Here is a 19,656-nt window from a genome sequence, read left to right as displayed (position 1 = left end):
CCTAAGAGCTGGATCACCTTGGGCAGGTGACTTAACCTCTGTAAATGTCAACTTCCTTGTGTACAGAGACTTAACAAAGAAGGCCTGACTACTGCCTTTGGAAAGCCCTGCTTACAAAGTTGGCCCTTGGTCGGCATATGGGACCTTAGATTTCAGGCAGGTTCTCACCATGGAGTGAAGAGTAGCTCACTGTACCTAAGCTGCTTGTACAAACAGACTTCTCCTGCTTTCCTTCTGAGAGTCTGGAATTTGGGTATGTGCCTCCGTGACAAGCCCCCAGTAAAAATCCTAGGCACATGTCACAACTCATTGCTGGGAGAACGTGTCCTATGTCACTATCCTGGGACAGGACTCTTGAAGCTCATACCTAGTCTTCCCCAGACTTTGTCCCATGTGCCTCTTCCCTTTGCTGATTTCGCTCTGTAGCCTTTTCCTGTGGTCAATCGTAGCTTTGAGTTCTCCCAGAGAATCACTGACCCTCAGAGTCGTCTTGGGGACCTCCTGACACATCCCTACCTCCTGTGAATTTTTTATTTGTTTGAGAAATAATTCACATACCATAAAATTCACACTTTTAAAACTCAGTGTTTTTTAGTATATTCACAAGGTTGCGCAACCATAACTACAGTCTAATTCCAGAACATTTTCAACACCCTCAAAAGAACCCCAGTACCTATTAAGCATTCACTCCTCTCCACCCCATTCCCTAGCAACTACTATTCCAGACATTTCATACAAATGGAGTCATATAACTTGTGGCATTTTGCGTCTCGCTTCTTTCATTGTTTTCAAGGTTCATCATGTAGCATGAACCAGAAATTCATTGCTTTTTATAGCTGAATAATAGTCCGCTGTATGGATATATCACAATTTTATTTATTAATTCACCTGCTGATGAACATTTGGGTTGTTCACACTTTGTGGCTATAACGCAAAATGCTGCTAAAAGCATTCACGTACAAGTTTTGGTGTGAACATATGTTTTCAATTTCCTTGGCTCTCTACCTAAGAGTGGAATTGCTGGGTCATATGGTAACTGTGTGTTGAACTTTCTGAGGACCAGGCCAGACTGTTTTCTAAAGCAACTGCACCATTTTCATTCCCACCAGCAATTTCTCTACTGCCTCACCAACACTTATTTTCCTTTTTCTCTTTGAATTTTAGCCATGCTACTAAAATGTGAAGTATTATCTTATTTTTTTAAACATATTTTGTATTGACTGATTTTAGAGAGAGGGAGGGAGGGAGGGAGGGAGGGAGCTGTGGGAGAGAGAGAGAGATTTGTTGTCCACTTATTTATACATTCACTGGTTGATTCTTGTATGTGCCCTGACCGGGGATCCAACCTGCAATCTTGGCATAGCAGGACGACGCTCTAACCAATGGAGCTACTCAGCCAGGGCTGCGTTGTGATTTTGATTACCATTTTCCTAATGACTAATTAGGTTGACCAGCATGTCATGCGCTTATTGGCCATTCGTATATCTTCCTTGCAGAAATAGGACAACTACTTGGAAACAACTGGAACTAGGTAGAGAACTATATGTCATTCATATGACATCTCACTGAATACACTATCTTGGGGGAACTGAGACCAGACCTACCCTAATGTGGACATGTGCAAACAGAGGACGCCATCCCTCGTTAACCTTGCCATGATGATTTGACCCACTTTGGTCAAGGAAGGGCTTTGATGGTATGGCCCAGTGTTTCTCAGGCTACAGTGTGCAGGTCTGCTGGGTCCCGAGTTTGCAGACGCCTTCCTAACATGCCCCCAGGCGATGGTGATGCTGCAGGTGCACAGGCCAGCCCGTGAGTAGCGAGGCTCCAGACATTTGTTAAGCTCTCTTACTGTGCCAATCATTGTGCTATCTCATGTAATCCTCATGAAAATTTAGGAAATTTGTTTTATAAATGAGGAAACTGCGACCTAGGAGGTTAATTGATTTATCTAAAGTGGTTACAAAATAGTAAGTGGTAGAGCTGGCTACAGTATTCCAGAGATTGTGGTTTAAAGGCTACTTTGCCAAGCCGTCTCTTAATAAAAGCTCACTAACATCCATAGCTCATGAAAAGGATTTTTCCCTAATCCACATGCCTGCAATGATAAAATAACTCAATTGCCTATGTGGCATTTAAAAGAAAAGAGACAGCCCTGGCTGGTGTGGCTCAGTGGATTGAGCGCCAGCCTGCGAACCAAAGGGTCACTGGTTCGATTCCCCGTCAGGGCACAGGCTTGGGTTGCAGGCCAGGTCCCCGGCAGAGGGTGCACAAGAGGCAACCACACACTAATGTTTCTCTCCCTCCCTTCCTTTCTCACTAGAAAGGAATAAATAAAATCTTTTAAAAAAAGGAAGGAAAGAAAAGAAACAGAGCAATAGCAAAACACTGGTGGGTAGAAAATGTTAGTAATAGTTGAAGACATTCCACAAAGCCAGCAAAAGTGAAGCAAAATACAAACATTCCAGAATAACTCCGAGGCTGACCTATACCACCTCTGGCAGTTTCCTTTGTGTCACCGGCTTGGCCTCTTTTACCTGCTTTTGTGCACTGTACACCGAACATGAATGGACTGGTGCTTCTGGACTGGGTGGGTGCCAACAGTCGCGCAAGGGGAAAGAGTACCGTGGGAGAAATGGGCATGCGATGAGCTGAGGAATGGAATGCGGTAAAAACTTTAAAAAGCAAAATAACAACAAAATGAAACGAAATGTTTAAAACAACACAGCTCATGATGCAAATTAACGTTTTGGTGGTAGAACGAATGTGGAAAAAAATATTCTAGCGCAGGATGGCTTTGGAGTCTGTCATAGTAAAACAAAACAATATGTCATTTAGAGTGTGAAAGAGTGCGTTAATTGTGTTGCGGTGCCAACATTCATTCAATATGCTATTACAGTATTACCTCTATCACTGTAAGAGAATTAGCCCACCTCCCATGACATACTATGGACTCAAGAAACCATTTACTCACCAAGTAGATCTAGCATTGAAAAAAGGATTACTTCTACATAACGCTTATTTTAGGGCCTCTGTAAAGAAATATTTCATAATACTCTGATTTCGCTAATGTGTTCCTTTCATAACTTTTCCATGTAAATAAGGGCAAAATTACAGAAGCACAAAACTGAAAATAGCTAAGTGCTTATCAGCTTTAAAGGAAGCAATAATATTCATAATCCAAAATTCAGGGACTTTAATGTCATTCTGATGGTTTTGGAATGTATTATAAGGTACTGGATTAACTTTCACATTACTTTGTATTCTTTGGATACCCAGTACCAGTAAATGGTTTTGGAATTAAAAGTTTCAATTTATAATTCACAAGCAGATACTTTAGCTGCCAACAAAATAATACAGTGATATCTTTTCATATTAATTAATGCAAATATGAATTCAACATCAGTTTGTAAGCACGTAAATTCATGAAAACATATGGAATCCATTCCCTAATGGAATAGCTATACATGGTTAAAAGCATATAGATGTTTGCTTATCTAGCTCTTAATTAATTCAAGGTTTCCAGTGCTTACCCATGAACTACATCAGAGATCAGCCACGCTGACACTTAGAGGCCTCTGATACACATGACAGACCTCTGTGCTGGAGATGCAAGGTCAATGCCGTTGAAAAACAACCAGGAAGAGACACTCGCTTCTTCAAAGTCACAAACATCCTTCCGCTGGCCCTTTGGTGATGACTTGATGTGTTAAATACGCCACTGGCACCCGACTCTTCGTTGACGCTTTAAAATACATGTTTGATGCATGGAGAGCTTCCCTACCTTCCTTAACCTATATACTCTGAAAGGTCTCAGTTCATACTTTTAGTGACCTATCTGAGCCTCTACTGAACTCTGGCAGTTTTAAATCTATTCAGATTGTAGCTCTGGTACATGTTCTATATAGGTCCTCTCCCAGCTCAAAGCAGAGTGCCGGAAAAGGCCATCTAATCTCTTCCCATTTTAAAGGGTTCATGTTAGTTCTCAACTGTTGGGGAGGCCTGCAAATCACAGGCAGTAGCAGAGGCCTGTTTTTTTTCACACATCCAAGTCTCCCATATACCTCTGCCTCATCGATTCTGCTGTTTCTGGCTAACCAATAATATCACATCAATAACTGGGCAGTTACTTTTTTACTGGTCACATCTGCCCACTGGCCAATTACTTCCGGGGCAGGATAACTCCTGCATGCACTGTGGAAGATGAACGGTCTCTTTCAGGCAAGGAGAACAACATTCATTCCTGTCTCTATACAACTACGAACTGGCTGGAAAGGGTGCCACTGGAAATTCCCGTTAGTGAGGCCCTGGGGCTCTCACATTCACAGCACGGGACTAGGATGACAGAGGTGTTTGCAGAAGGCTCAAGGGGGGCTCTCACAAAGACTGACAGTAAGTACATTAAGACGCTCACACCAGAAAGAAGAAAACTGGAGAAATCAGGTCTATATTCTCACTTGCCTCGGTGTGGGGAATGTGATTTTGCCACGGTGGATGAAGATAGGCGCTTACTTATCGAACTCTCCGTCTGCTTTGTCAAATGTATTGCTGATGTTGACAAGCTGTCACGTGCTGCAGAGAAATGCATCGAAGACATTGGTACGCACACCACTGTAGACTGAGAAACACATACCCCAGTGTTCTTCCTGTCCTTATCCACATGCTTTCTAAGCCACTGTGACACAGCACACTGCTTCCAGCATCCTCCTAGCTACCTAGCCTATCTAGAAATGCCCAGACCCCAGCAGCCATCAGTCTGAAGCACAATGTTTTCTTCTGCTTCTAAACTGTTCCTCTCTTCAATTTCATCCAACCTCACGCAACTGTTCAACTAAAGCCATGCTAATCCCACCAGGAAATCACTTATTTCCTTGTGTCCAGGGGCTTTTATTTGGTATATTCAGACCAGACGAAGTCACAGCGAACCTGGACTCAGAGACAAATCACCACCAGAAAATTTCTATGGCCTGAGTCTGCATGAGCTGAAACTGGACTTTTTTCTGAAGGTTATTTATAGCTCAGGTTGGAGAGAGAAGTCATTTGTAAATCAGGGAGCTCTGGTTACAGCAGAACAACCTATACTAGTTGGTTTCTTCCTCTTCTCAAGAGATGGGGGTCACCGTGAATTTTTCTCAAATGTTACGATTGCTTATGGTTAGGATGTCAACAAGTGGTCCCATGTTTGGTGTTCTTAATTTCCAGTTGTTCAGAGTGGTTTCTAAAATGAAACCTGTACAGCAAATGGAGAGGTACAGACAGTGCCCGACAAGCCACACTGGATCTCAAGGGAAAAGGAAAGATGTGTGCCCTGGCTTGAAAGGAAGCAAGCTCATCAATGAGATTTTCAAAATCTACCCCTCTCGTCATGTTTTCCAGGGAGAGAACTGCCATGTTTGACTATGTCTTCTGACCAAGTGATGATCTTAGAAAATCTTTTAATTGAGTTAAGCCAAAGTAAAATTATGATAAATTCTGTTTTGGTATAAATAAAATATTTAAACTTAAAATTATGTGAGTTTCACTATACTTACATTTCAATGTTTTTCAACATTTCTGCAACTGCTTTAATGTTCTGGAAAAAATTAACTATTGGAAATTACATCAAGCCATGCATACAGATCGGGGTACATAGTTCTCTCTTTGTGTCAGGCTCTGCTATGGCTCAGGATGGCACTGTTCTTTAGAAATTTGATATTCTCTAGACATAGTAAGATTTTTGGTGCCCTCTTAAATTGCGTGCCTGAGTTGAATACACTTGCCTTACCCTGGCCTGGGCCCTGGGTGTGATTCCCAACGGGTAATTATCAATTCTCTGTCCATGGAAGGCCAGTGCCCACACTACAGTTCACTTGGCACATGCAGCAAAGCCTCTGCTACTCAGTAAGAGCAATAAATATTACTCTTTGTCAAAGAAATGCTGGAAACCAAGGGTATTTCTTCCTACTGCTCTAGAGTGACCTTCTGCATTGCTGGTAAATAGTACATCCCTTTCACCTCTGGTTTGTCCTTTGCCAGCCAAAGATGGATTGAATTTCTAACGTTTTGCTAATTGTCAGGCCTATATTCAAAGCAGAGGGCCTATCACAGAGGTGAAATCAAGAAGATAGCCCACTGATTGCCTCGTTTGGATCCCCAGTGTTAGTACTGATAACTCCCTACCACTGCCTCCCAAATACCCCTCCAGGAACCCACGGCATTAACACCCAGAACTCTGTGTGATTAACCAGAAGTGACTGAAACACAACACTTCTTAATGCTCAAACCGATAACTAATGAGAATGTGAAAGGTCTGAATGCACAAAAGTCAAACACTGACAAGATTTTCAAGGTGGAAGACAGAGAGCTAAGGATGAAATGTCTCCAGGCACTAGGACGTAAGGCATGCAGAGGTCTGCGGTGACAAGAACAAAGAAATATGAGCATGTCATTCACATCGCCAGAAACAAAATTCTAAGGGGTCGGACTAAGAAATCACTGGTAAAAGTGCTTGAGACACACATGGTGACAGAGGAGGGTGAGCAGAACAGTCATCACAAAATGCCATGGCATGGTGATGCTCGGATATACCATTGGTGGACTCAGCGGCGGCGGCAGCGGTCCCTGGGTCAGGAGGGAGGGTGCTGGCTGCTAAACCTAGAGGAGGGGGTGGAGTATTTTCTGATTCACCTACACAGCAAAAGATCAGAGCAAAAAGAGGTAAAACAAAAAGTCCAATTTCTGGTTGACTTAGTTTCTACTTACAGAATTAGAAAAAGTAACTGAAATGTGTTGACTTCTCAAAAACACAAAAAAACAAAGTATGTTCACTGATAAAAGGTTAAACGCACAATATAGCAAAGTCAAGAAACTGTAATATAAATGTAAACCCATATGCTTTCAGACAGAGCCAGTATACAACTCCTGCATAATAGAATGACAAGAAGTAAGACACCGAAGGGGAGAAAGCCACCCAGACTAGTTAGTAACAATCCACACTTTAAAGATTTGAAAATGTAAAAATGAGTATGAAATAGATAATGAAATGAATAAGTCATCTTGAAACAAAACCGAAAGAGCAACAAAAATTAATAATGAGGGAAAATCCATAGCCCCCCTTTTTAAGAGGGTAACTGCTGCTCAGCCTTTGCAGGTCACGCTGCAGTGGCTGCTTAGCCTACTGCCATTGACCTTCCCTGAAATCAGATGGTCCCAGGGCTTGCCAGGTGGATCCACTTAACCAGACTCTGCATTCAGTTTTCTCTGCTTTTCTTTTGCCTCACAGCCCAGGTATTGTGCCCACTGCTGTTTGCTAGCAAAAGGAATGCACAGATCACCTTCATGAGAAACGCATACACAGGAAGCTTGGCAGTTTGAAACATCACATCTGAAAAAGGTATCTGCCAATTGGTACAAAGCATCCCCCAGACTCTGCAGGCTGAGCTCAGGATCTCCCGCCTGCCCTGGGGTGCTGCAATGCAGGCACAGCCCTAAACTCACCATCACGTCCTCCAGGTGCCAAGGCCTGTGATGGAACTCCCAACCAGTACCGCTTGCTCAAGTCCAGCTGCTGGGAGCGCTCCAGGGACCTGCGCAGAATTGCCTCCATCCGTTCCTGCCAGGTGGCGCAAGGGAGAGCAACATTAACACATCCCTCAGTTCCGGGGGTAAGTCACCAAGTGGGGCTCTGTGCTCAGCATCCAAAACCCAGGCACACATGCTCTCAGCCACACCAGAACCTTCTCAGTGGATAGAGAGTAAACAATGTGGCTGGTGCTATCCCAGCCCCAACAGCTCATCTCTGGGAGGGGCTGCCTCAGCCAGGTCATGATTTAAGAATAATGCTAGACAAGTATTAACTCCTTGAGGCCTGTTTCAAGTCCCAGCCTGTAGAATAACTTGCCCCACCTAGAAGAATAACTGGAATTGGGCTCTAGAACCAAGTGAATGCTCTTTAGCTGAAATGCATAAAACATTGAGAATATTTAAATTCAAATATAATTGGAATTTTACAACCTTAAGCCTAACTTTTTGGGGTGGTACATGACTGTGAGATTTATTTTGCAAAGCCCCGTTCTCATTTTATAATTTTTTGAAGGGGGAATCCATTGTTTTCTACATTGTAACATTTCTCTGCTGTATAGTGTTCGGGGGATAATGCTACATATTTCAAAATTTAAGAGACAAGAGTAGGGAACCTTCTGGCCACACAATAAAGTATCTATGCATTCTCAGAGGTAGGTGGGATGAGGGGAAGAAGTAAACAGTTTTTAGCCAGAAGAGAAAAACAAGGAGACTTCTCTCTTAAACAGAACATGTATTTATCAAGAGCACTCTCCTGTATTAACACAACTGTCACTTTCATAAAGTTGGGCCTGACTGCGGGCAAGTATCTCCTTGGCACCGCAGTTGCAATCCTACACTCCTCACCGCCCCAAGGACACTGCAAATACTAACCGCTATCCCTGCCTCGTCACGGAGGAGGCTGAAGCAAGGTAAACAGTTACACCCTTTCAACCTCATAAAACCCACCCTGAGGTGCTCCAGGAACTGTGCTCATCCTAGCCTGACTGCAAAATAAAAATATATGCTTTACTCCTGGCTTTAAAAAGCAAGCCAAATTAATTTAGGGCAGCACCAACTGAGTAACTGTGATGTAAGGTTTGGGGAAAAGCTCCGTTATTTCACTCACTAGAAACAAAGACAAGTCACTTAGGAGGTGCCTGGACCTATCCCTTGTCTATACTAGAGGGATGAGTTGAGCATTCTCCACATCTCGGCCTGTTCTGCATAATTTCTCTCTGAATGACCCTTTGCTAAGAGACCACCTCTCTGGGGACCTGAGAGTAAAAAGGGGATTGTTTTTTTTCCTCCTGTGAATGTCAGATTTGAATTTGCTCTAGTTTTTGGCTGAGATTCTACAATCGTGAGTATACATTTCCTGAGTCTCGTCGTCAGAACTTTGGCCTATTAAATTCTGACAGCCAACCTTGGGGATCTGTCAGAGAAAAGCTGGGGCACCGGGGCGGGGTGACTATTGACTATTTGTCGCTTGAGGTATGGTCGCTCCAGACTGGGCTGAATAATATTTTGTTACATGAGTTTAACATAAAGAATTTTAACCAATGATCTAATTTCAGTGTTGAAACCCTGCACCTGAGAGTAAACTTAGTATTGAGTCAGTTATAAGAGACTTTGTACCTTCCAGTAGGACAAGGTAGTCCCCTCATCGACTAGGAGATCTATGAGAAGAAAGAACACTAAGAATCTTCAGGCCAACCTTATCTAGGGGCATAATTAGAAGGGAATGATCCACCCAAAGCCAGACCTATTCTTGGACTGGACAGTTACCTTTAGAAAAAATACCTCTCCATCTACTGCCAATCCACTGAGCGGCTCCAAATTCCATTAGAGATTCATTCCTTTGAATCGTTAGTAGGCTTATGAAAATGAATCCATCCCTGAGAGAAGACACAATCACTTTGTGTCATCCACTTTTGGTGAGATGATGAAAAGTAGGTAGTAACCAAGCTCTATGGTAAGGGGATTTATAGAACCCAAAGTTGTCAGAATGGGGGATTCAACATCAAACCGAAACTGGTTCATTTCACTTTCCTTAGAGGTTAGTTTACATAGGTATCTTCCTGGTCCTTCATGTGACAAAATGGAAAGAATCCTAGATTTGGAGTCAGGAGATATGGACTGAAATCCCACCTGTGCCTGCCAGGTTTTAGCCCTGTCACCTTGAGTCAGTCGTTTAACTTCCTGGGGCACCAGTTTCCTTATCTATAAAAGGGGATATTACCTAGATCAGCAGACCATTCCAGTCTACAACGTCAAAACTATCAATAGCATACTAAATCCTGAGCCAATGCTAACTGAACTGGACTCTGAAGAGGGTAAAACAGGGCAGTCTCAGCAGTGGCTCTCAAACTGGGGGGCTTGTTGGAACACCGCTGCTGGGCCCCAGCCCCAGTTTCTGATTCTGCAGGTTTGGGGTATGACCTGCTGAGAATTTGCATTTATGACCAAGTGTCAGGCAGTGTCGGTGCTGCTGGTCCTGGGGCTACACTTCTACAAGCACTGATTAGAGGAAAGGCTGAGCATGAGAGAGCATTAATATTAATGTCATTAATATTATTAACATCATTAATATTGCTAATATTAATATCATTAATTTAAGATATAATATTAATAAATTTTGAGCTGTATACTGCCTCCCTCAATTCCTGCCAAGCTCTGCTTCTCATGCCAATTGATAGAGGATGGGGAAAGGGCAAGGCAGATTCTTGTCCCTAGAATGTCCCCTATTGGGTGGGTCTTAGTAGAAGAAATAAGGAGATCCCACCCTTGACCCCTTGAGCTCTAGATCTGCCTGGATGAACTCACAGGAGAATCACAGCCAGGGTGACCCGCTGAGCTGGCCTAGCAGTACACAAGGAGTCTGGCAGGGCCCAGTCTGGGCACTGCTACCCACACAGCCAGCTCTGGTAGGAAAGGAGGGCTGCCTATGTCTTTCCCAATGCCCTTACTACATGTGTTCTGATGACAGTGTGGGACAAGCCCCCAAACAGTCCTCAGCAGAGTTCTGGAGAGGGTGTTGCTCTCTACAAACAGATGTTCACCTCTGACCAGAAAGGCCACACAGTCACTATGGCCCCACACCAGCCAGTGCCTGTGACAGGCCAGCCCTCAGCTTAGTGAAGTTTTTGTTTAGGTTGAATTCAGAAATTTATCATTTTTACACTCAGTTTGGTGGGTCTCGTTAGATATCAATCAATGACAGTCTGAGAAGTTGTGATGTGTCCAAATAACTTACAGAGATGCAGCTACTCTTTGAAAGAGGCCTTTCCTGGTTATCTGTGTAGCATAAGGAACAGAGTTGGCTTTGCCAGATCCCATTTCCTGGGACCTCTAGGCAGGAAGCCATCCTTCCCAAGTGGACAATGGGTGATCACAGTGTGTTGTCAGCCCTAACCCAGGCAGGTGATGAGGGCTTCTCCCAGAGGCTTGATTCTTGGGGTATGGGAGGGTTGGAGAAACCCACCTCGAGGAAAAGGCAGCATCTGTTGGACACTGGGCCGCCCCTTCTCCAGGACAGGCCTGACCAGCCTCCAGCCTTCCCAGCCCTCAAAACTCCCAGGGGCCAGGCTGTCTGTGGTGCCCACTTCTCTGCTGGCAGACAGGAGGCCTCCTGGCTAAGCCTGGCGCTCGCCCACACAGATGTGAAAAGTCACTGAAAGCAACGTCATGGCAACCCTAGGGGCACGGTGCCAGGACAGGGCTGAAGCAGTTGGGTAGTCAGGGGGCCTTTTATGAGCTCCCAGTATCAGATCCTCAGAGTCAGGACTTGGTGGGCAACCAAACACTTTCCAATAAGCTACAGAAGCAAAAGGAGCTGCAGCGGAATGGACCCCTGCAGAAGCTACTCCCTGGGGGGCAGAGACAGAGTGTGACAAAAAGAACTGGAGTGTGCCACAGCCGTGTGCCAGACAGGCAGCATCCCTCCCACTGATCTCCAGTGAATCATGAGGCCATTGGCTGTGTACACATATCCGTTCTCTCCAAAGATCACCCACAAGGACGCCAACCAGGCCTCTGCACAGGCAGAGCCGAAGCCAATGCGGTTAGCAGGCCAGCCTGCGTGTGTAAGTCCCTCGGCTCCAGTGGGCCCTGAGGGCAGGAGCAGGTGGAGAGGCTGCTGCTTCCTGGTGTTGCTACATTTCTATACAACCACAGAGGCCCAGCTCTCAGCCCTTCCCTGTGTGTTTGGGGAGAAGAGGGAAGTTAGCTCTGCTAGTGTTTATGCTGACGAGGGCCAGGTAGCATCCCTTGTTCCCCGCCACCACCATGTTAGAGATAAAAGGGAGCACACAAAGCAAATAAAAAAATTAGCCGGATGCATAACCACTAAAGATTCAACTACATTAGGACCAACCATCTGGCATGGCGTTCCCTCATCTGCAACAGCAGGAGTCTGAGAGCTTGATTTAAAATGCCTCCGGCACTACTGTCCAATGAGAAATGGTACACACAGGGAGTGCCTCAAAGGTGGACCCGTGTGACACTGTACGTGTGTCACAGGCTCAAGAATTGTCTCCGGTGACTGCGTACTGACCCCTCATGGAAGCAGGAGTAACAGATTTGCTCTGGAATCAGCAAGCCTGCAGGATGTGAAGATCAAAATGGAGAGAGCAGGGAGGAAGAGAACAAGGTGTGTGAGTCAGGGAATGGAGGACAGGAAGAAAATGGGTAAGTCCAGGGACTCATGACACATCCACACAGGCTGGGAAAGGAGACATCTGCCCCAGATTACTGAAGCGGCCTAGCGCACTGTGGCTTTGTGTTCAAGTCTATAGACTGCACCATAATCTCTTCTGGGTAGCTCCCTCTTGACCTTGCTTCAGCCAAGGCCAGCTGAAGTCACTGAAGGGAATCAAACATTTCTGAGCATTTTCAAACATTTCTGTGCTAGGTGCTTTGCTGGGCACTTTCACAAAGTCACCTCCTTTAATTCCTGTGATCACCTCTATTTTGGGTCGAGGAGGCCCAGTTAGAGGGTCATGAGGGGCTCAGCAACTTGCCCCTGGCCACCAGCTGGCTAGTGGTAGAGCCAGGGTTTACGTCAGGAGCAGCTGAAGCCACACAGTGACCAGCCTGCAGCCAGCAACAGCGAACCACGGCTACGACCCTTGCTTAGACCTTTGTTGGTCAAGAGGAACAAAGAAATCATGTAAACGAGAGCTTTGTGGGCAAAGATGGATATCATTGAGTGTGTGGGCACATGTGCATGGTTTTTAAATTTAAAAAAAGGGAAGGGGTAAAGATGTATCATGATAAAGCATTCACGGACTTAAAACAGGATGAATTTATAGAGACATTTCTGTATCCCACAGTGCTGGCAATTAACAAACCTCTATGTTGTTCATGCCAAATGATGAGTCATTATACCTTATGAATACAAAGTGATCACCACCTGACACAAAGCTATGGCTACATACTTAAAATATACTTGTTAAGAAAAGCTATACCCTAAATATGCTTTCTAAATATATTTTCAAAGTTTAGTAATAAAAGGCTCTGTAGGGGTAATTATACGACTATTCCATTTCTTTGTTAAAAGGTAATTGGGAGAAAAAGGATGATTATAGCAAGGAAATGCATTAAAATTTAAATATACTAGCATCTTTGGATTTGAAGGTAGACCATTTGGTTTTTCCAACAGTGCATAACTGTTGGAAAGTTCTCTTCTACCATCACAGCCGTTCCTCGAGCTTCATGTCTGCCCTGCAGGCTCGGACCCCCAGCATAACCCCCAGGTCTGTATCACCTGGCCCCTATCTGCAATCCCCTCAGAGTCCTAGAGTCAGAGGTGGTTAGGCCTGGAAGAGGCCTTTGGAGACTGCCACCCACTCACTTTAGAAACAAGTCATTCAAGGCCCAGAAAGGCCAAGTGGCTTATCCGAGGTCACACAGCAAATGAAAAGCTGAGTTGAATAGATAAGTCTTTGTTCCTAGTCTAGTGCTGCTTCTACATACAGTGGCATGCTGCTGAAAGAAGGCATGGTGGGCCACCCAGGAGAGAGCTTCGGAGTGAATCACTCTTGTACCACAGAGCTGGGCAGGACACACAGGTGCCCTGAGCACCAAGCCCTGTATGAGCCACTCAGGTGGCCTGGCGGTCCTAAGACCTTACCCTCCGCTCCTGGAGCTTCTGCTCCCTTTTCTCTTCCACAGCAGCCCTCTTCTCGTTCTCCCGGCACCGCCGCTCCTCCAGTTTCCGCCATCGCTCCATTACTTGCTTTTCATACTGGAGTGCCGCTCTTCTCTGTTTTTCCAGGAACTGCTGCTCCCGGGCAGCTGGGGGAAGAAAAAAAGAGAGGTGGCATCACCAGAGCACTCTACACCGTTTGCATCAAGACCACAAATGCAGAAGCAAGAGAGCGACCGAAAACAAGCCCAGTGGGAGGTCAGGCTGGAGTGACTGAGAGGAGGGGTTCTGGCCCCTCTCACTAGCTGGTGAACCTGGGCATGCTAACAACGCAATGTCTTTGGTTTCCTCCTCTGTGACATGGGGACGGTCACATTTGCAACATCATGGTGCTGTGAAGATCGAATGAGACAATGCATGGAAAGTGTACAGCAAGTGCCCCTATACATGGCAGCTACGACTACCATTGTTATCCTCCAGTCTTGTCACCCTGGATAAGCCACATACTGGTTGACAAATGAGAGTTGTAAGGTTACATTCATTCAAAACACGTTAACTATGACTGCACCTCGCCCCAGTCACTGAGCGAGGCAAGGGGGTAAACACATGAATTATGCTGGCCTTCCCCACAAAACAATTAATAAAGGGGCCTTAACTCCACCTGGCCCAGTAAGGACAGGGTTTCCTGGAGGGCGTGATGCCTGAGCTGACCAGCAGGAGGCAGTGAAGGGGAACTTGAAATTTCCTCATTTGTCCCAATTCAGGGGGGAGATTGACTTGTCTACATAGCTCAGAGCACTCTGCAGGGACATGTCCTACTTATCCATCTAAAGCACAGGTGGCAAACACAGGGCCTGTGGGCTGAATCCAGCCCTCCACCTTGTTTCATCCGGCCTGGCACTTTCTTTCTACCTGGTGGCAGTGCCAAGCTCTTGCTTAACAGTTAAAGAGTAGTTACATTTATGCAGTCCTAAAATTACATTTGGCCCTCTGAAGGCAACTGTGAGGCTTATGTGGCTCCCAGTGAAAATGAGTTTGACACCCCTGACTAAAGCCTGCAAGAGGTAAGACAGCTTTTCTCAACCAGGTTCTCCATCTTAACACAGATAATGTCTCAGCTGACCGGCCCTCTTAGATGCCCTGGAGAGAGAGAAGCCTGAGTAAGTTCACACAGGGACACCCGAGGGGCAGGGGTAGCAAGTTCTTCTCCAGTTCTCATTCTGCATGCTATCCACAGCCCCTAGCACAGTGCCTGGAGCACGGCACATGTCCCATGTTCCCCAGGAGAGTCACGGAACTGTTCGGAGAATCGCAGAACTGTGAGCACGAGAGTTGCAGTGTGGATTCGCCCCCCCCCCCCCCCCGCCTCGTTCACATTCATCTAACCGTGGTCCTAGCTCTCTTGCAATTCCGTCACAGATTTTTAAGGCTCTTGAGGAAAGACACTGCCATATCTCCACTTCCTTGCACCTAAACTGCCAAGTGCACAACGTACCCATACTTTTTTGTTTTTCTTCACGTCGTTCTTTGGCCTGCCTTTGTCTCTCATCGGATCTTAAGTTCCCATCCATGGCTGCAAGAGAGAAAACACGATGAAATATTTCTTCATTCTTTCCCTACCTCCTGAGTGCCAGGGACTGCTGGGCCTGTGCCCGGGTCTGGCTGCATGCACACATCACCCATCACCATCGCTGCCTCCTTGGAGGCCCGATCCATCACTTCCCCATGCATGGCCGACCCCACACACGGCTGCCACAGCCACCCACCAACATCAGCCCCGGGAACCAAGCCCTATCCCTAGTCTTCTGTCCCGGGCCTGACCCTACAGGGATCAGAAAGTGTGATAGTGACAGGGAGTCCTGGCAGTGTGTAGAAAAGCCCACCAGCCCTCCCCCACGCTGGCTCCCAGGGGAGGGGAGGAGGAAAGTGGACATGATGAGGAACATTCTAGTGTCTGTAGGTAGCCAATGGCTGGGGGACACACGCAAGCTCCTCAGGTGAACAATGAGAACCACAACACTCAACACTGACTTTGGTTCTGATAAGTTTGCTCTGATGTAGTATTTTAGAATCACAAGGAAGCAGCATACTTCTGTTCTCCTGTTTGTCACTGAAATATCTACAAAAAATAAAATGGAACAAATGCAGTCTCCTTCCCAAATGCCCGGGAAGCATCCCGGGGCTCCTCACTGTCAGCCATTTTATCAGTCTTCTACAGGGTCTAAAGGGCTTTCTTTTTTTTTTTTTAATCTATTTCAGAATTGTCCATGTCAGTCAGTCATGATTTTATCCTCATGAAGGCAAAATCAAAAATGACCAACACAAGGTTTTCTTTCAGCAGGATAATGGCAGTACTTCCAGAAAATGAAGCAGTATAATTGCAACCTGCTTTCTAAAGGGCTTTCTAAATCAACAATAAAATGACCTTCATCGTCCTTGTAGGATCAGAAATAACTTAGAGCACTAGATCACTATCAGTCATTCATAACTATTATTTATATAATGTTCCAGCGCAACATCCAGGAGCAATTGGTTTCAGTGTTAGCACAACCATCATCTTCTGAGCTCCTGAGCCCTCCTCTATGGTAATGTCACACACACCAACTTCATAGTGCCTGTTGCCATGGCAACCTGTGCCCCACCCCTCCCACGAAGGTTCCTACACTGTGCAGGAGGGACCTACAGGCTTAGACTGCAGGGTAGGCATGGCAACAAGGACAGGGATGGATGGGATAAACACTGCATTGCCACCATTCCCCACCATGTGCTTTTGCAGCCTGGATCACAGATGGGGAAACTGATGCTCAAGAGACAAACACTGCAAAACTCAACCGTCGACAAGTGCCACTCCTGTTTGGTTTCAGTCAACTCTTAATCATTACAATGCTACCGACAACATGGATGCCATCAAGCATTTCAAGTCCCTCCCCCCAATAAAAGAATTTCAAGGCCTGACTTCTCAGGTTACTACTGGTGACCCCCACAATCGAACCCCAAACTCTCTTCCCAGCTTGACCTTAGCACTGCCCTTCTCCCACACACCTTCCACCTGAAACCACCCCTTCTCCCACCACCTCTGCTTATTTAAACCCCGCCCGCCTTCAAGACCCTACATGTTCCCCAGGCCCCAGGATGCTGTGTGCTCCCCCACGATGGAGGAAGCCTAATTTCATTCTGCTTGGTCGTTGTGCTCTCCTCTAACTTGGTCTCCCTGGAGAGTGAGCGGCTACTGAGCCCAGGCGGGTTATGCATCTCTGGGTCACCCAGCTCAGGCCACTGCCTCCTGCCCCACAGCAGTCCCGAGGTACATACAGTGTTCAAAGGCAGGCATGTAGTCGGCGGAAGGGGAGTGGGGAGATAAAACCAGGTTTCTCTTTTCTCTAAATATTTCCAGGCCCTCATCTCTACCACAGAGTTTGATTAGTAAGAATAGGTTCTGTGTGAAGAGCTACAAAGAGAAGTCCAGGAACTCTGGACAGATGCTTGTGTCTTTCCAAGGAGGACATTCACCCTTCTGTATTGCCCACGTCACCCTCCAGGTGTTCACAGGTCTGCCCCATATCTAAGGCAGAGCCTAAGAACCACTGAAAGGGCTCTTTAAACAGAAGGAAACAGAACTGAGGGAAAAGGGCCAAGCACACTGGAAACTGGCCACATTACCTCGAGGCTTTACAAACAGAGTGCAGGCTATTCCACGGACATACATGACTGCAGGCTGCCTCCTTGAGGGCACTTGTGACAGAGACAACTTCAAATCATTTCCTTCCCATCAAGTCTTCATGGACATTCTGAGTCATCAACATCTGTTTCATCATAATAGGAGGTGACAACAGAGCAGTTACTAGGAAACCAGTGTACTGCCTGGATCACTGTCATGACCCTCACCTTACAGGTACAGAAAGGGACGCACGGAGAGGTCAATTAAGTTCCGTGAGGTCACACCATCAGACGTGGAGAAGCCAGATTCCAGTGCAAGAATCTGGCTCCAGCACCCACACTCTCTCTCTTTTTTTAATTTCATGTTTTAAATAGTTTGTTTTTTATTATATTGTCTCCATTACCACTTAGTCCCCTTATCCCCCTCCCCCACCATAATCACCACACTGTTGTCCCCGTCCATGAGTCCTTTTTATTTTTGCTCCATCCCTCCATCCCCTCTCCTGCCCCTCCATAGCTGTCAGCCTCCTTTCTATGAGTCTGTGTGTGTTTTGCTTGTTAATTCAGTTTGTTCATTAGATTCCACTTATAGGTGAGATCATATGGTACTTGTCTGTCTCTGACTGGCTTATTTCACTGAGCGTAATGTTCTCCAGGTCCATCCATGTTGTTACAAAGGGTAAAATTTTCTTTTCTATGACTAAGTGGTATTCCACTGTGTAAATGTCTGACAGCTTTTTCTCTCCACTCATCTACTGATGGGTCTGTGCCCGGGTCTACTTGGGCTTTTTCCACATTTTGGTTATTGTAGATAATGCTGCAATGAACATAGGGGTACTTATATTCTTTTCAATTAGTATTCAGGTTTCTTTGCCTAAATTCCCAGAAGTGGAATCGCTGGGTCAAAAGGGAGTTCCATTCTTAATTTTTTGAGGAGACTCCATACTCTTTTCTCCAGTGGCCGCACCAATAGGACCCACACTCTTAATCACTGCTTTCCTATGTGGCTCTCCAACAAAGGAGGAAGTGTCACAGCCTGATCTTAGTGCCCATGAATGAAAGCTGTGACCCAGTATCCAGGACAGGGAACAAACCCCATCCTTGTCCCAGGAATGAGCCTGTAAATTTGGGGAGAGGTGCAACTCATTAGAGCAGCATCAATAAGCACTGCTGTGAGCCAAGCATGGGCCAGCTGGGCACACATGTGGCCGCTGCCCAGGCAAACTGTTTGGAAATGCTTGCTCAAGGATATTTTAGAGAGGCTGACAATTCTGGATGGGGAGAGTGGTAGCCACAGAACCCTGGGGACAGCTGTGGCAAGCCATTCTGTCTTGTCCCACTGAGGAGGGTAGAGGGACACAAACAGCCCAACGTGGGTAAACCTGGAGTCTCCGTGCTGTCATATGGCAGCCATGGGCCATGGGAGGCTGTTTAAATTTAAGATAATCGAGATTAAATGCAATGGAAAGCTCAGTTCCTCTGTCACACCGGGCACATTTCAGGCGCTCACTCGCCACATGAGGCTGCTGGCTCCCAGACTGGACAACTCTGAATGAGTAGCCTGGAGGCTCTGTCCTGTATTCTCTCCCTTTATGTTTAGCTGCTCTAGGACACGTGTATAAGGAAGCTCTCAGAGTTCGATCAGGGTTGAGTTTCGCTGAGTAACGCTGGGGTAGGACCTCATCCTTCCACACAGCATCTGCCTCTCCTGATTCCAAGAACTGTCAAGCACTCCAATGGCAAGGGAAACAAACACAAAAATAAGCAAGTGGTGAACTGCTGGTGGGAATGCAGCCTGGTGCAGCCACTGTGGAAAACAGTAGGGAATTTCCTCAGAAAACTAAAAATGGAACTGCCTTTTGACCCGGTGATTGCACTGTTTGGATTATACCCTAAGAACCCTGAAACACCAATTCTAAACAACCTATGCACCCCAATGTTCATAGCAGCACAATTTACAATAGCCAAGTGCTGGAAACAGCCTAAGTGCCCATCAGCAAATGAGTGGATCAAAAAACTATGGTACATTTACACAATGGAATTCTATGCAGCAGAGAGAAAGAAGGCGCTCCTACTCTTTGTGACAGACAGCATGGATGGAACTGGAGAGCATTATGCTAAGTGAAGTAAGCCAGGTGGTGAAAAGCAAATACCATATGATCTCACCTATAAGTGGAACCTAATCAACAAAATAAACAAGCAAATACAATACAACCAAAGACACTGAAATTAAGAACAAACTCATAGTAACCAGAGGGGAAGTGGGAGGGGATAATGGGGGGGAAAAAGCAAAGGATTTTCAGGAACAACTA

The 19,656-nt window shown here is 45.9% G+C and overlaps 1 protein-coding gene and 1 non-coding gene across 2 annotated transcripts in view; both read right to left on the bottom strand.

Annotated features, from left to right (window-relative positions):
* MAP7D2 (MAP7 domain containing 2) overlaps window positions 1-19,656 on the bottom strand; it is an 84,706-nt gene that overhangs the window by 28,012 nt on the left and 37,038 nt on the right. The window contains exons 2-6 of the mRNA XM_045203193.2: window positions 15,183-15,260; window positions 13,673-13,836; window positions 7,477-7,591; window positions 6,568-6,666; window positions 4,462-4,572 (exon numbers count right to left, since the gene is read on the bottom strand). Of these exons, the coding sequence (XP_045059128.1) occupies window positions 4,462-4,572; window positions 6,568-6,666; window positions 7,477-7,591; window positions 13,673-13,836; window positions 15,183-15,260 (567 nt within the window). The remainder of the gene's footprint in view (window positions 1-4,461; window positions 4,573-6,567; window positions 6,667-7,476; window positions 7,592-13,672; window positions 13,837-15,182; window positions 15,261-19,656) is intronic.
* On the bottom strand, window positions 15,947-16,079 carry LOC112313422 (small nucleolar RNA SNORA69). Its single transcript, XR_002975694.2, has one exon. It is a non-coding gene; the product is annotated as a small nucleolar RNA SNORA69 (small nucleolar RNA).

This window comes from Desmodus rotundus, chromosome X, assembly GCF_022682495.2.
Source record: "Desmodus rotundus isolate HL8 chromosome X, HLdesRot8A.1, whole genome shotgun sequence".
NCBI lineage: Eukaryota > Metazoa > Chordata > Mammalia > Chiroptera > Phyllostomidae > Desmodus > Desmodus rotundus.
The sequence above is the reverse complement of the archived record's forward strand: the minus strand, read 5'-3'. Positions and strand labels throughout refer to the sequence as shown.